The 16,615-nt window shown below is 42.3% G+C and overlaps 1 protein-coding gene across 1 annotated transcript in view; it reads right to left on the reverse strand.

Annotated features, from left to right (window-relative positions):
• Positions 1-2,814: 2,814 nt before the first annotated feature.
• Positions 2,815-16,615, reverse strand: part of ZNF704 (zinc finger protein 704) — a 206,162-nt gene continuing 192,361 nt past the window's right edge. The window contains exons 6-9 of the mRNA XM_030839175.2: positions 14,619-14,886; positions 12,358-12,462; positions 4,659-4,756; positions 2,815-3,949 (exon numbers count right to left, since the gene is read on the reverse strand). Coding sequence (XP_030695035.1) covers positions 3,838-3,949; positions 4,659-4,756; positions 12,358-12,462; positions 14,619-14,886 — 583 coding nt within the window. The 3' untranslated portion in view covers positions 2,815-3,837. The remainder of the gene's footprint in view (positions 3,950-4,658; positions 4,757-12,357; positions 12,463-14,618; positions 14,887-16,615) is intronic.

Below are 16,615 nucleotides of genomic sequence, written 5' to 3' on the forward strand. Positions count from 1 at the left end.
CACACATCATATTGAAAGTTTTCATCTGCAACACAGTTATGCCTGGACAAAGAATCGTCTCATAAAGGGCACCCACCCTGTTGGTGCACGGAGCTGCTGACAGGCATGCACATTCTTGCCCACTGCCCTCTTCCTGACACTGGCTTTTGCCAAACAAGGGAGGAAACTTCCCAGCAAGTGAGGAGGAGAGCAGTCTGTGCCCACCCGAGATGCGCACAGCAGTCCTGCATCCCTGGCCTGAGTGCTTCCCGCAAAGGAGCTCTCTCCTTGCTTCAATCAGCTGCTCCCAGAGCGGGAACCTGGCAGCTCCCTCGGAGGTGCCCAGGGACAGTCACCACCAGCTGATTGGCTCTAGGATGGTGAGCCCGAGCCAGGTGTCCACAGCCCTCCTGTATCTCCTCTGTGGCTCTCCACCTACTTGCTACCCGGGTGTTTCCTCCAGGTTGTCACACTGCCTCCCATAAATTGGTTGCACGTTCTCTGGGAAGAACTAAGGCTCAAAATGACTGTTCTCTGCTGTGCAGCTATCTGGAGAAGCCTGTCCATCACCAGGAAATGCCTTCTTTGGAGAGAGATGAGAAACAGGAAAGGGTAACGGGGAGAGAAAAGTCAAAGGCTACCACATGCCTTCTTCAGAAAGACTCTGGGGCCAGAACCCACTGCATTGCCGTTCCTTTTGCACAGACAGGTGCCCGTGACGGGTGAGGCTTCGGTTAAGCAGCCACATGCCCTGGGGCTTCCCTTCCCACCCATACTCCCCTCCCCCTGCCAAATGAACACAGAAAAGAACGTGGTACCACAGAGAAGGAATAAAACAGGGACTTCCCTGGTGGTCCAGTGGTTAAGACTTTGCCTTCCAATGCAGGGGGTGTGGCTTCAATCCCTGGTTGGGGAGCTAAAATCCCACATGCCTTGGGGCCAAAAAACCAAAACATAAAACAGAAGCAATACTGTAACAAATTAAATAAAGACTTTAAAAATGGTCCACATCAGAAAATCTTTAAAAAAAAAAAAAGAGGAGGCATTAAAAAAAACTTGGACTTAACTTTGCACTTCATTTAGTTCCAAAATGTAACAAAATAGCTCTACATTTTTTTTTAATTTTAGCATTTATAATCAGTGCTTTATATTGCAATTTGTAGCTTTCTGGGTGGCTTAAAAGAAGTTTCATCCCTTTTCTTCAAGGCCAGGCAGGTGAAGCCTGGTAGTTCCTTAGTCATTACATGCCTTGGTACAGGGAATCAGTGTCTGTGTGCAGAAGGTACTGAGGGTCTGTGCCCACCTCAGAGCTAGAGAAGAGGACACAGAGAGCCCCGGGCTGGCCAGCAGAAAGGAGCCCCGCGTGAGTGTGAGATGCAGAGAGTGTGTGTGAAGAAGGCTTTAGAAAGGAGAAGAAATCACAAGGAAGCTGCATCCAGTTCTACCCTTTGCTTGTATCGGTGCATTGGCTAATACCCTTGCAACCAGGCCAGAGCCTAGCACTAGTCATGGGCTGTACCTCTGGGGTCAGGGCCACAGAGCCTCACTCTAGAACTGCTCCACAGCCTCCATCTCTCCCTCCTTGTGTCCCAAAGTTCTGGGAGTAGGGGATGGATTGAGCCCCTCGTCACTTTAATCTCTTTTGATTAGTGACTTAATCCAAGGATCAAGGGCCATGGAACTTTGCTGAAGAGAAAACCCTCTGCTCCACGACTGCACCCCGACCATCACTGAAGTCCACGGTGAGCCTGCTGAAATGGCTGACCAGCCTTGGACTCACCGTGGCCACTGGGCAATCCAGCCACAGTGCAGGGCCATCTGGACCAGGCCAGAGCATCACCTCCCCGCAGAGACGCTTGTGGGTGAAGCTACAAGACACCAGGGAGGAGAAAAGACAGGCTGGGGTAGAGGATGCAAATACGTTTCTGCACTTAAAAACCCTTTCCTGGCTGACTTTTAGTGCTCAAACATACATTATAGCTGGTGCTGTATTGATTGGTAATCACGATGTGATATTAAATGAAGCTCTTTCTCTGCTCTTAAAATAAGTGTTTTTAAAGAAAAAAATAAATGAAGGAGGGAAACAGGATCTCTTTCAAGGAATAATGCTTCCAATGTCACGTGAGAGTTTAAAAAATAAAATTGCCAAAATATACGAATGCACAGGTTGCAGATGTTACACTGTAGAACCTCCTTCTTTTTCCCTTGCTTATTAAAAAAAAAAAGAGGACAGCTCTTATGACTAGATGACTTCTTTCTACTCTTTCAAAAAAAGCATATGTACAATCTCTAAATATATTAAACTTTGCTCTGTGCAATTTCATTTAACATTCCTATGGCTAATCCTAGGCCCCCGTCCCGACACAGTGCATCCTATAAGGTGCTCTTACTTCTTTGCATAGGTATAGGAGGAATAACTTTAGCAGGGCAATCAAGAGTAGGGTAGACAGAGAATGAGCTTATTCATAGGGCTTGACAACTACTCCCCTGTCCCCGCACCACTACCACCAAGACAGACAAACAAACAAATACCACGCTAGAAAGTCTAATAAATGGAACACAGTGCAAGCCCTGGTCCTATTAAATTGAGAGATTCCTATACCAACACGCATTTTCCTTTTGGTGTTCTGTATCTTCCCTTCTGAGCAAATTCTTAATGAATAGCTCCAATATTTTGATAAGAAAAATAAAGGTTTGGACCTTCCTTTTCCCCATATAATCTTTATATTGTTCATTAACCCATCTCCCAGACATGCTAAAGCATAAAACCTATAAAAGTGCACTCAGAATGGATGCTGACCTCACATAACTTTCTGAACACATAGGTACGTGGAGGCTGTGCTCTGCTGTGTGAATAAAGCACGCCTGCCGGGATGGTCTGGAGTTCTCTACCTTTTCTGAAAACAGTCAGCGGTGGCGTTTTGAGGGAAGGAAGGCCTGATGAGCCACTGACCTGGCAACAACTGTCAGATAAGCAGTGATGAAGAGATCCGAGCTGTGGTTGGCGTCGCATCCCTGAAGGAAGCTTTGAGGCTTACCCAGATGGCAATGCGTGCCAGGTCTTGAGTGCATTGTGGCCGGGAGAGAGTGGGCCAGGCCACCCCTCAGGGAAGGCTTCCGAGGAAGACTCCCAGACGTTTCCCAACAGTGACAGCGGGATGTCCTGAACTCAGCTGGGGCTGAAGTCTGCTGGTGATGTCCATTGTCAGTCTCTTTTCAAGCTTATGCCCTCCTGGGCCCTTCAAGCTAACGGCTCTACCGTGGTTCAGTTTGGGGCCATTCTTTAAAACAAAATAAACAAACAAAAAAGACATAGAAAAGATACCCAGAGTGCTGCCGTTTCCTGGCAACACATCGTGATGTGTACTGCTCCCAGAAGTCCGATGGAGAACAGGCAAAAGACTATTCACAATGAAAACAGGTATCGCTCTTTGTACAAATGCTACTGAATAACATGTAGCTTTTTTTTTTTAAGTGTCAAAAAAAAAACACCAAAAAACCTCAGAAACGGCATTATCCAGAAAGGTTATCAAAATAGGCCTCCTTTCCAGGAAAAATGGGCTTGGTTGGTTCGACTGCTGCAGAAGTCCATAGTTTTCAGAGCTAGACATACAGCAAAAAAAAAAAAAAAGTTGAATTTTTAAGGAAAAAAGTAGTTACAGCTGCTCTCAGCTGGGTTCTCAGCAAGAACAGTGAGGGTGGTGACCTTTTTTGTTTTTTGCTGTGATTTCACCAAGGTTCCCGGAAGTGCTTTCCCTGGGTTTCAAGTGTGTTTTATTCAGAAGGAAAAGCGCTTTCCAACACCCTCAGCACAAGTCAAGGGCAGGAGTGTCTGGGCAACGATCAGGGGCCTGTGCGTTAGTCAATGAACCGCTGGCAGGCCTTCTTCCAGCGGCAGGCCGTGCACCACATGTCACGGTTCTCCATGCCGTACACCTTCCGGCACTTCTTGCCCTCTCCCCGGGGCTTCCTGTAAGACAGGCCAGGAAACAGTATTCAGTGTGAGGGATTCAATGGGCATCCTTTGCGGGGCTCAAAATCCCTGGAAAAATCTAGAAAAAGTTAGGAAACATAGTAGGGGGTCTCTATAGGTTCGGCCGTTAACCTGTGTGGGATGTTTTCACAGCCACGACACCGAAATGTTAAAACTTGCTACTTTAGTACTTCCAGTACTCTTCAGCTTCTATCTGTCCATTTGTAGACATGTCCATTTGGGCATCTTCATAACACTGAATTAAATAAGTAATACAAGAAATACCAGTAGAGAGCATTATTCTTTCAAGTTTTTAAATATGTACTTTCAAATGCTCTCTTGCTTCTCAAATTTCTAGTCTTCTGGTTAAGGGAATCCTGGCGAGGACCTCCTTGATCTGGATTAAAAACTCTATTTTGTACTTCATTTCATACAGACGTTAATGCAACACGGCTTTAAAGAGACGCTGTAATCAGCATTACCTATTCTGCAAGAAAATTTACTGTCAACTGTGACCCCAGAAAAATAACAAATCTTTATCAAGAGTTAATAGATGGGGAAAACCATGGGAACAAAAGAAAGGGTGTTTCATCCATTTCAGGGGAATTTTATGAAGATTGTATCTCTGGTTTCTCTTTTCCTCGCTGTTCTATTTTTCAGTTAATTCCCTGGAGAGGAGGCATTGTGGGGTTTCAAGCAGTCATACCTTAGGCTGACCGTCCCTCTGGGTGGGGAGGACAAGACGGTGTGAGTGTGCTGTCTCTGCTCTCCTGTGCCCACTGGGTGACTGTGGGTTGGTGACACCTAGTGAGCACATGGAAAACAAAGTTAACGGGGCAGGCTCTCCTCACCATGCATTTCGTTAGCCTTTGCCACGTGGGCAGGGGTACCCAACCATCAGACACGGAGAGGCTGTGCTTCCTTCACAGAGACCACATGTTAAAATGGATGGGGTGATGCTCATGGTGGAATTTAAAGGCATCCCCCAACAGAAAAGACCCAGCAACAATGAATACTTTACAAATCTCATGACTTCACAACATCTCTGCATTCCCAGTTGCCCATTTTCACTTGAATATTTTAAACCTTAAAGCAAATTCCTATTCCAAGCCTCATCTGTCTCTCTTTTAAAGAAGAAAAGAAGTTAAGAGAGTTCTCTGAGATTATACAGCTAGTCAGTGGCAACACACAATGTGGATCTCTGCCTTCTGTTTATTCAGTTAGATCATTCACAGCCAGTAAATAAATGGCTTCTTGCATAAGACGTCCATATAGCAAACTCTGGGGTCTGAACAGGGATAATGGCAAGAAGCAAAGATCCCGAGCAAATCAAGAATGAATGTCAACCTTGTAGTACTTAGTGAGCACCCACTATGTGCCAGGGTCACTGACAACAGCTTTACTTTTACATCTACTCCACCTGATAAGTACTCACTGTTCCTATTTTATAGATGAGGAAACCAAGCACAGGGAGGTTAAATAACTTGCCCCAGGTCATGGAACTTGCAATGGCCAGGGCTGCAGTGAGCTCTCCCTGATGCCAGAGCATGTGTTTAACCCCCTTATGCCCCACCTCTCAGTCATAATGATGGGAGGGTCCCCTTTGTTCTCCATTCCTCTTGCATTTCTCACTTATTCTCTTTGTATCACGTGCTCACCTAGCACTAAATATCTTCCCAGCAAATGGGATTCTCAAAAGCTACACAAAACTAATTTTATAACAAAAGATAAATGATGTTTCAAGTAAATATACAATATTGACATATACAAAAGAGCAAACATCTAATAAATTGATCAACTGAATCACTTAGAAGCCAACATGACCACAGAAATACCAGTACCAACCAACAGTCATGGGAACATTCCATAGAATTGATTTTCTCTAGTACAGGGACCAGTATTTTCTATTTTCTTTCAATGTAAAGGAATGTACATAAGTGTTATTTTCCTAGTCATTAATTAAAAAAAAATTAAACACGTAAGAAAAAAAAACCCTAACATTTTAAACCATTATTGCCATGAGTCTCATTTATTCTGTACCATTGGTCTTTACTTTTTGCTAAAGTTAGGTGGATTGAGGGCCAGCAGAGGTGAGTGACATACATAATTTTTTAAAAACCAAAGCTTTGGAGTTCAGTGTCTGCATTTGATGTGGGTTCTTCCAGAAGCAGAATCCCCACCTCCCACTCGCATCCCCCATCCCATTGGGACCAGGATGCATATTAGCACAGTAGAGGGAGTGAACGCTTCAGAGTTTACTACCACTGTAGATGATCTAGAATATCCTCATATGACTTGTTTTTAAGTGCTCAGGACAATGAAAAAAATTTTTGTTCTAAAAATTATTGTAGAACTTGTAGAATCCCAAGAGTACCTCTTTATTCAGTCAGAGAACTGGAAATGTTTAGGTGACACAACAGTGACACTGTTTCCATCAGCCAGGGATAACGTGGAAGGTTCTAAGGTTGCAGAATTGCTATATGTCAATTTTGTGTGGGGTGATATGAGATTATAAAATGCTCTTCATTCAACAAATATTTATTAAATACTTACTATGCCCCAGGCACTGTTCTAGATTGTGGGGATACAGTACTGAACAAGACAAAGTCTCTGCCCTCATGGAGTGTACATTCTAGTGGGGAGATAGACAATAACTACAAAAACAAGTAAGGGCATTTTAGTGATAAGTGCCTGAAGAAAATAAAATAGGCTACCAGGCCAAGCGTGATGGAAGGAGAGGACATATTTGTTCAGGGTGGTGAGGGAAGCCTTCTTGGGGAGGTTACCTTTGATCTACAGAGCACTCCGGGGAAAGGGGGCGGGCAAGGGCCAAGGCCTCCCAGGTGCAGAGTGCCAGTGGGGCCGGGAGACAATGCATGGGAGGCAGGAGGAAGGCGGGAGGACGGGAGGTGGTGGGTTCAGGTCATGTCTTGGAGCTGTGATGAGGAATTTGAAGGTGATTCTAAGTGCAAAGGAAGCCAGTGGAGCGTTTTAAGAAAGTGAGACATCTGGTTAACGCTTTACAAAGATCGTTCTGGCTCCTTGGAGAATGGGTTAGCAAGAGCCTGGACAGGAACCCCGAGGACCGCTTAAGAGCCTTTTGTTTCAGGAGAAAAACATACTGGTGATTTAGATGAGAATGTGGTAGTGGTGGGGAAAAGGGGCTGGATTCGTATCCTGTAGAGGCAGAGTCCGGGACTTGCTGATAGATGGGATATAGGACAGAAAATAAGAGGACAAATCTTTCGATGAATCAAGGATGCCTCCTAGGTCCTGGCCTGAGAGGCTGGAGGGATGAGGGTGCCACTTAACTGAAATTAGAAAACTGGTGACCTCATAGGTTTAGGGGAGGAATGAGGGGCAGGTTTGGACCCACTGCAGGAAGAACCCTTCTCTACCTTATTTCTGCTAACGGCTTTCTTAAGTCTGGAGTTGAGGGCACACGTGTTTCGTGTCTAGTCCTGTCTGATGGCAGCCCCTCCCGTTCTACAACAGACCTGGGTTTCTACAGGCTGCAGCATAGTGGAAGCCAGGACCCTGTTCACACACCAGCGTGCGGCTTAGTTCTGTGGGAGGATCAATATCCTCCGGCTATTGATCGGGAGCTTTCCTGGAGATTTTTCTTTTTTTTGCGGTACGCGGGCCTCTCACTGCTGTGGCCTCTCCCGTCGCGGAGCACAGGCTCCGGACGCGCAGGCTCAGCGGCCATGGCTCACGGGCCCAGCCGCTCCGCGGCAGGTGGCATCTTCCCGGAGCGGGGCACGAACCCACATCCCCTGCATCGGCAGGCGGACCCTCAACCACTGCGCCACCAGGGAAGCCCTCACTTCCACTTTATAGATGAGGAAATGGAGAAGTTAAGGAAGTTGCTGAGGCCACGCAAAAAGTAAATGGCGGACCCGGGATTTGAATATGGGCTGTCTGACACCAGCCGACCTTGGAACTTGGTTCTGAATGGTGTCAAAGCCCCACTTTTTCTCTCTTCCATCCTGCCTCGTAACTGATGGCAGTATTGTGTGCCCTGGAATAAAGCCCTGGAAAACATGATTCGGCTCCTTCTCCCACTGGCCTCCACATTCCAGAGTTATTTGTTTTACATCTTAACCATTTTTAAGTTCTATTTGGGGACATGTTTTATAAAGCATATAATACACTTAGAGAGAGTGCTGTATGGTATTATTTCTAAATAACTAAAATGGGCTATATATGCCTGTAATTTGTCTCTTGATTAGGTGTGACCTCAGAAGAGTTTAAAGAATTCTAAATCATAGTCTGCAAAAATCGTGGCTAATTTTTCCCATATGTTGAGTATATTTGTGTTATATGAGTCAACCCCAGATAGGGAGAATCCACTTTCTCTGCCCCCGGTTTTACAGTAATGAGACATGTCACAGATAACAACACTAGGAAGTACAACATAATGTCAGCCAGTGCCAGGCACTGTGTTCAATGATACAACGATACAAGGTGGTTGTCGTAGAGCTGAGTCAAGGGCATTGCTTGAAAGAGGTCCTGTGACCGGCTAGAGGTCACGGCTTGTAAATCCCAGTCAGGACTTGCCTCACACCAGAGCAGTAATACAGAGGTTGTGTCCTTCTGTAACTATGTTGGAGAAATTTCTTTTCTTTGTGATTTTCTATCTCCCAAATGGGAAAAAAAAAGAAAAAGAGCCCCTTGTCTTGGTTTTAATCTCTTCTAACATAATATTCTGAACCCTCCATCAAAGTGTTAATAAAAAACAAACCAGCTAAAGAGCTAACAATTAAGCACTACTATTTCAGGTCTGGAGACTGTCTTTCTGGCCTGAAGCCTCTTGGAATGGCCCTTGGATAGCAGGTTGATTAGCTCCTATTTGCTTGCATGGGGCCTATTATGGACTGGATTTTGTGTCCGCTCCACCCCCCTTCACATGTTGAAGCCCTAATTCTCAGTGTGGTTGTATTTGGAGATGGGGTCTCTAAGGAAGTAATTAAAGACAAATGAGGTCCAAAGGGTGGGACCCTGATCCAATAGGATTAGTGCCCTTAGAAGAAGAGACACCAAAGGGCTCTCTCTCTGTCTCCCTACCCCCCAAAAGAAAAGGCCATGTGAGGACATATCAAAAAGTTGGCCCCTGACAAGGCAGCAGGAGAGCCCTCACCAAGAACTGAATCAGCTAGCACACTGATCTGAGACTTTTGGCCTCCAGAATTGTGAGAAAATAAATGTGGGATGCTTAAGCCACCCAGTCTATTATGGTAGACTAACACACAAGGGCCAAGAGCTCTCAGCTTTCTGCCATGAAAAGAGAGGGAAAGAAATGGAGATAATTAGGGGTCATTGGGGGAAAACAGGTCAAAGAAAGCAGTAATTAACCATGGTCTTCTCCCTACCCCTAGGTCCACAGCCTTGGGCTAGAAAAGACTGAAACGTTCCATTGGTGAATATGCAGATCGACCTTCTGGGCTATACACCTCCGGGAAGAGGTCTTACCCAGGGAACTTATTAAAGCCCCAAATTCAGGAAGTCCAGTGTAGGCAAATGAATAAATAAAATTCTTCAAACCTTGGGATTTCGCGGAAGGAGATTATTTCTACTTTCTAGGAAGCATACAAAAGCATCCCCTCTTCAATACCAGGTCTCAAAGACATGGGAGAAAAGGAAACCTTAAATGGGGTTGACAACCTCAGAGTACTTGCTTTGGAGTACAACAAGAAATGTGTTCTTTAATGAGGATTTAATAAAATGGCAACTGCTCTGTTCTTCAGTCGGGATAAAGTTGAAGCCACCACGGATACTAGTACCTTATCATTTAAAACTTTTAGAGGTTCTGTCTGAAAATCCTATTACACGAATTTAGGAGGTGGGGATTCACATGTTCTCAGAGTCAGCCTGGTTCCCTGTCTTCTAGAGGCGAGACTAGCACCCCTGGAGAATTCAGGGATGGTTGCTGGCACCCAGCCAGTGGACATGTGACAGTCCTATGCCTGGGTGGTGTGGAGTTGTGAGATCCAGCTCCCTGTAGAAGGGGGCGGACAGCAAACAGCCAGTTTTTTTTTCTTTTAAAAAAAGCATTGATAGAGAGTAGGGCAACATGAAGAACATTTTTAGTAGTAAGCCTCCTTGTCTTCTTTCTAGAATTAAACAAAAGCCTTCGAAAATGGCAGCTCCCTCCATCCCCTTACCTTTATTTTTAGATAGCGATGGCAAGTTTAACTGCTGAAACAGTCTAAAACCAGATAGATTGGGAATTCTCTGGCGAAAGGATAAATTAGAAGCTCACATAGGATTTTAGTGGGATACCTAGTTAACTCAGTTACTCTATGTACTTTCTGTCAAAGCTCTAGTCCAGAACATCCCTGGTAACCAATCGATAGCAAAATGAGGGACTCTGTCCACAGTGTCCACAGAGAGAAGAGTTTTAAAATTTCACTGTTAAAAAAACCAACAAGAGGAGGTATCCTGGCTGGTATCCTACCGTGTAAGACATTTAGGAACTTTGGAGGACATGGAACTAGTGAAATGTCAGAGAGAGAAAAACAAACATCGTATATTAACACATATATGTGGAATCTAGAAAAATGGTAGAGATGAACCGGTTTACAAGGTAGAAATAGAGACACAGACGTAGAGAACAAATGTATGGACACCAAGGGGGGAAAGCAGGGGTGGTGGTGGGATGAACTGGGAGATTGGGACTGACATGTATACACTAATATGTATAAAATAGATAAGTAATGAGAACCTGCTGTATAGCACAGGGAACTCCACTTCACTGTACAGTAGAAACGAATACAACATTGTAAAGCAACTATACCCCAGTTTAAAAAAAAAACAACCACACGGCGTGATGTCACACTATACTTCAGAAGGAGATGATTTAATTAATAGAACAAAGGGGAAAATACTCCATTTGGGCTGGTCATAGAGGTAATTTGAAAGGAAGTCTGAACTGGGCTGTTCTGTCTACACACTATACTTGTTTTTAAACCAGACGAGCTTTAGGGAGATGCTCTTGAAAATTCTGCTCAAATCGAAGAAGGGAAGGAACAGAATTCAGAATAGCAGGTCTCTGTCATTCTGTGATTGTAGCTGCCTTGCTGGCTTAGAAGGGTTGTCTCAAATGTCATGTCCAGAGCCACTCTGGGTCTTTTTATGTCTATCCAAAAAAAAAAAAAAGTCGCCAAAAGGGCTGATTGCTTACCTCTGACACCCACCTTAGGGGATCACTGTTCCTGCCAGAAACAAAACTAATACCTACATGTCTAAGCTATTCTTTTTAAATGTTTACTAACAGGGCATTCATCGTATTCTTGCTTTTTGAGAACAACCAGCACTTCCACTCTTTGTGAAGGAGGCACCTTTCATAATTATTCCAGATCCATGATCCTGTTTAAAAATCCTATTCTAGGAGTCTTTTCTGGAAGCCACAAATTCTCCTTGAATTGCTGCCAGCAGGATGCTTTTTATTGTTGACTATTCCTCTAGGGAATTTAATAAATATTCATTGACAGAGCACAGCGTAATTGACTGAGCCACTTTCATTTTTATCAGCTCCACAGGAGGCCTTGGTATTTGCTGGAAACCTCTGGGAGTTGCCAGTGGTTGCAATAAGAAGCTTTTGTGAGGTCCATAGGGAGAGGGGTGGAGAGGAGAAAATAAGGTTAATGTCTATCATCATAAGCCACTTTCCTGAACCTTATCAGGAGTTATAAACCCCCTTGAGCATCAGCGGTATGGGGGTCTATGGCTATTCTGTGATAAGCTATAAAAGACCCGATATCTTTTGAAATGAATAGTTAAGAATCAAGCACATTCATGCTGAGTTTTCAGACAGTAATCATTTACCATATCAAATCAATTCTTATATACTACTTAAACCCGATGGCATATTTCAGCACTCATTTATTTGCAAATTACCCCTCAGCATGGGCTATTCAGGCTTTGGAAGAAAAAAAGTGATTTCAATTTCTACTATTTGAACTTGCAAAATGACATACCCACAAACAATTTCAAAGTCAGATCTTATAAAGTTACTCATAATGATAAATGCCATTTACGTATAGGATCTCTTTCTTTTATGTTCAGGGTCTGAGTTCAGCTATTAATTTTATAAAGCTTTTTGGAAACATACAAATACACCACCCACACAAAATATCTTGATATATTTCCAACAAGTTGTTTATCAACAGATGAAACTGTCTTTTAGTTTCTAAAATTCCAGTCAAAACACCTTTTTACAAAGAAGTTGGGGCTGTCTGGACCACGAGACACCTCGCTGAGTTTACAAATATCATTTAAAAAAAAAAAAAAAGAATTCTTCTGGCATTCCAATTTTCATCTTTTTCTTGCATGTTTCTACAATTTGTTCTCTAAATATACGTTTGGCTTTGACCAGATTTCTGGCTTTTTGCTTTTTTACTTACTGGAATGCCTGTGAAGGTAACTGGAGGAGACTGCCAAGATATGCTGAAGCTGCTGCCATTGGGGGTGAACTTGGCCGATCCTGGAATGTTCACAGGGGGCGTGGCCTGTCAAATAGAAAACAGAGGAAGTTGTTATGAAAGAACAGTTCACCTCAGAGTCTTAAGCTGTCATTTCCAAAGTAGGGCCTCAGAACTAATCTCAGCTATATTAATGACTAAATTACAACAGGAGGAAATTAAACACAGTCAAAGAGAGTAGCTAGAGATAAACTTTTTATCTATCTAAGCAATTGAAGGTATAAAAGGAGAGAGTTTTTGACTACTGATTTCTGAAAAGAAATTTGCTTATACATACATATACCTATTTTAGGACATCTGTGGTATACAATTCCTCACTATCAAGTTGGGGAGTCACTTTTTAATGCAGTGATGGTAGGTTGTAAATTACAACACTTTGGGAGGGTAATTTGGCAATACATATAAAAATTTTTAGCGTTCTATATGTTAGCTATTCCACTTCTAGAATTTATCCTCAGGAAATGGATATAAGGATGTTCATTGCAGAACTATGTATTATATTTAACAAAACTGGAAACACATGTCCAATAATAGGGAAAAGGGTAGATATATCATGATATAGCCACGGAGCCATTAAAAATGATGTTGTTGAAGAATACTCATTGGCGTGGGAAAATGTTCATGGGATATTAAGTGGAAAAAACAAAGCACAGTGAAAACAGTACTACAATAGATTCCATTTTTTTTTAAAAAATGAGTATACATACACACATAGAATACTTTTGAAGGACATACCAAAAATATGAACCAAGGGGCTTTCTTGTTGTTGGGACTAAGGATGGATTTTCTTTCTTTGCTTATGTTTCTAATATTTTTATGCTGAGCATTTATAATATCTGTAAACAGAAAAATCCCAATACTGTGAATATATGGTTTGGGAAGGAATTTCTAGACCCCTTAGTGTGTGTTCCAACTCTCATTATATAGATAAGCAAAATAATTTAATTAAGTTGGTTCAAGCCCACGATTTCGGACCTAAATGCAACACTGACAAACAAGAACAAAGGAATGAATAATTCTTTTGACCGCCGTTAAGAAGAGTCAGGAATGAAAGTTATTGCATCAACTAATTTAATAAGTAGCTCTATTCTATTGCTCTTGAGTTGAAGTCTACTAAATAAATGGCTGAATTCTTCCTCTACTGCTTTAGTTTTTCTACTTTTATACATACAGCTGCTAGTGACAGTGGTTTTGTAACTGGCAATACATAGCTGTTCATGTTATAGCCTAAGATTCAATAATTACTCTTCTGGAAATCTAAGGAAAAAATAAAGCTACTGGCACAGAGGTATCCTCTGTAGATTTACTAATGACAATTAAAAAGCTGGATAGACTAAAAAGTAGATCCCTAACAAAAAGAATGATTAAAACCATTTAATGTTTTTATTTAATTGAATTCGGTTATATATTCAGTTCTACGGAAAGTGTTTATAAAACAAGGGTGGGAGAACACAATTACAAATATGTACAGGAGATTTTTCTTCTAAAAAGTTACATAAGGTGGTTGATAATTATGGGAAAATTTTTTTAAAAATCTGAGTGTATTGAAATCTTACTAAATCAACACTTAAAAGAGTTCATAATTGCTGGGGGAAAAGGAGCTTTAGCCGTGTCCTGTATTTGCAGGATTTGTCTCTAAGGTCTTATGAGACTTTGGAGTGAAGGAGAATCCCCTAGAAGGTCTGTTAAACACAGACTGCTCAGCCCCACCCCTCCTTCTGGTCCCACAGGTCTGGGGCAAACCCAAGAAATATACATTTCTAACAAGTTTCCAGGTGATGCTGACACTGTTGATTTGGGGAACACTGACAACCAGAGCTCCAGTCTGAGAGAGTGAGTTACCAATTCAGAAGGGAGTGCACTAAGTCCCAGACTGGGGTGCAGGACGAAAGTGGCATTGTGTCAGCACTTTTCAATGCTCATCTTTTCACTTATTTTATTTTTTATTTAACAGGCACTTATATCATGTGCCAGGCTCCCTTCTGAGAGTTTTACAGTATTAAGGATTTTAATTCTCATAACAGCGTCTCAGGGATCAGATCTTCAATCAGTACTGCAAAGTCCAAGGACCTACAGGGTTTCATCTGTGCGAGATTCTGGCTTTAAAAGGAGAAAAAGAGTCAGAATGCTACTGCTTTTGGTCAGGAGTAAAGTGATTACTCTCACGGTCCCTTGCCAGTCACCTGGTAAGCGTGGTCGGTGTGCACGAGGTAGAGGGTGGTGGGAGCAGAGCGGCTCAAGGGTGTCATCAATTTTGTCTCAGTTTTGGCACAAGGAGTTTCTGTTCTGCTGGAATCTGGGATGGGGAAAGTAGGAGGCGAAGCCAGGGACTGGGAGGGCGAAACCGGGGCCAGGCTGCTCAGTCCGTCTGCCACCGAGTCTGTGTTGAGCTTGATCTCAGTGTAGTAAAAGTCTTCTTCTCCATCACTGTAGTCAGACTCCCCAACACGCCTAATGCAAAAGAGAGCAAAACAATCCTACTCACCCAAGCCATTTTCTTGCCTTGAAATCTGGCACATCACATGCTGGTCCTTCTGTCTGGAATGCTTTTCCTCTGTTCTGTCTGCCTGGCAAACTCTTACCTATCCTGCAACACTCAGCTGTCCACTTCCAGGGAAGCCTTCCTTAACTTCCTAAAGCAATTTATTCAATTAATCAACCAATCAATCAATCAATTATTCAACAACAATTCACTGAGAGTCTACTATGTCCTGGCTCTTTTTTTAGAGTCCCACTATTACAGTGAACAAAACATAAATAGACTCTGCCCTGATGGAACATCCAGTCTAGGGGGAGAGGCAGACAAGAAACCCATAATGGAACACATCAAAAAGAACAAAATACGTAGGAATAAACCTACCTAAAGAGGTAAAAGACCTGTACTCAAAAAACTGTATGACACTGATGAAAGAAATTGAAGACAACACAAACAGATGGAAAAATATACCGTGTTCTTGGATTGGAAGAATTAATATTGTTAAAATGACCACACTCTCCAAGGGCATCTACAGATTCAATGTAATCCCTGTCAAAATACCAATGGTATTTTTCACTGAACTAGAACAGATAATTTTAAAATTTGTATGAAAACACAGAAGATTCCAAATAGCTAAAACAATCTTCAGAAAGAACAGAGCTGGAAGAATCATGCTCCCTGACTTCAGTATAAAGCTACAGTAATCAAAATAGTATGGCACTGGCACAAAAGCAGACACATAGATCAATGGAAAAGAATAGAGAGCCCAGAAATAGACTCACACACTTGTGGTCAATTAACCTGCGACAAAGGAGGCAAGAATATACAATGGAGAAAAGGCAGTCTCTTCCATAAGTGGTGCTGGGAAAACTGGACAGCAACATGTAAAAGAATGAAATAAGAACACTCCCTAATACCATACACAAAAATAAACTAAAAATGGATTAAAGACCTAAATGTAAGACATGACACCATAAAACTGCTAGAGGAAAACATAGGCAGAACACTCTTTGACATAAATTGTAGCAATAATTTTCGGATCTGTCTCCAAGCAAAGGAAATATAAGTAAAAAATAAAGAAATGGGACCTAATTAAACTTGAAAACTTTTGCATAGCAAAGGAATCCACTGACAAAACAAAAAGACAACCTATTGAATGGGAGAAAATATTTGCAAGTGATATGACCGATAAGGGGTTACTATCCAAAATATATAAATAGCTCATTAACTCAACATTAAAAAAAAAAACAACCCTATTTAAAAGTGGGCAGAAGATCTGAATAGATGTTTTTCCAAAGAGGACATGAAGATGGCCAACAGGCACATGAAAAGATGCTCAACATCACTAATCATCAGGGAAATGCAAATCAAAACCAAAATGAGGTATCACCTTAAACCTGTCAGAATGACTATCATCAAAAAGAACAAAAATAACAAATGTTGGCAAGAATATGGAGAAAAGGGAACACTTGTACACTGTTGGTGGGAATGTAAATTGGTGTAGTCACTGTGGAAAATAGTATGGAGGTTTCTCCAAAAACTAAAAATAGAACTACCATATGACCCAGCAATTCCACTCCTGGGTATATATCTAAAAAAAAAAAAAACAAAACAGTAATTCAAAAAGATACATGCACCCCAATGTTCATAGCAGTATTATGTACAATTGCCAAGATATGGAAGCAACCTAAGTGTCCATCAACA

The sequence above is a fragment of the Globicephala melas genome, chromosome 17 (assembly GCF_963455315.2).
Source record: "Globicephala melas chromosome 17, mGloMel1.2, whole genome shotgun sequence".
Classification (NCBI taxonomy): domain Eukaryota; kingdom Metazoa; phylum Chordata; class Mammalia; order Artiodactyla; family Delphinidae; genus Globicephala; species Globicephala melas.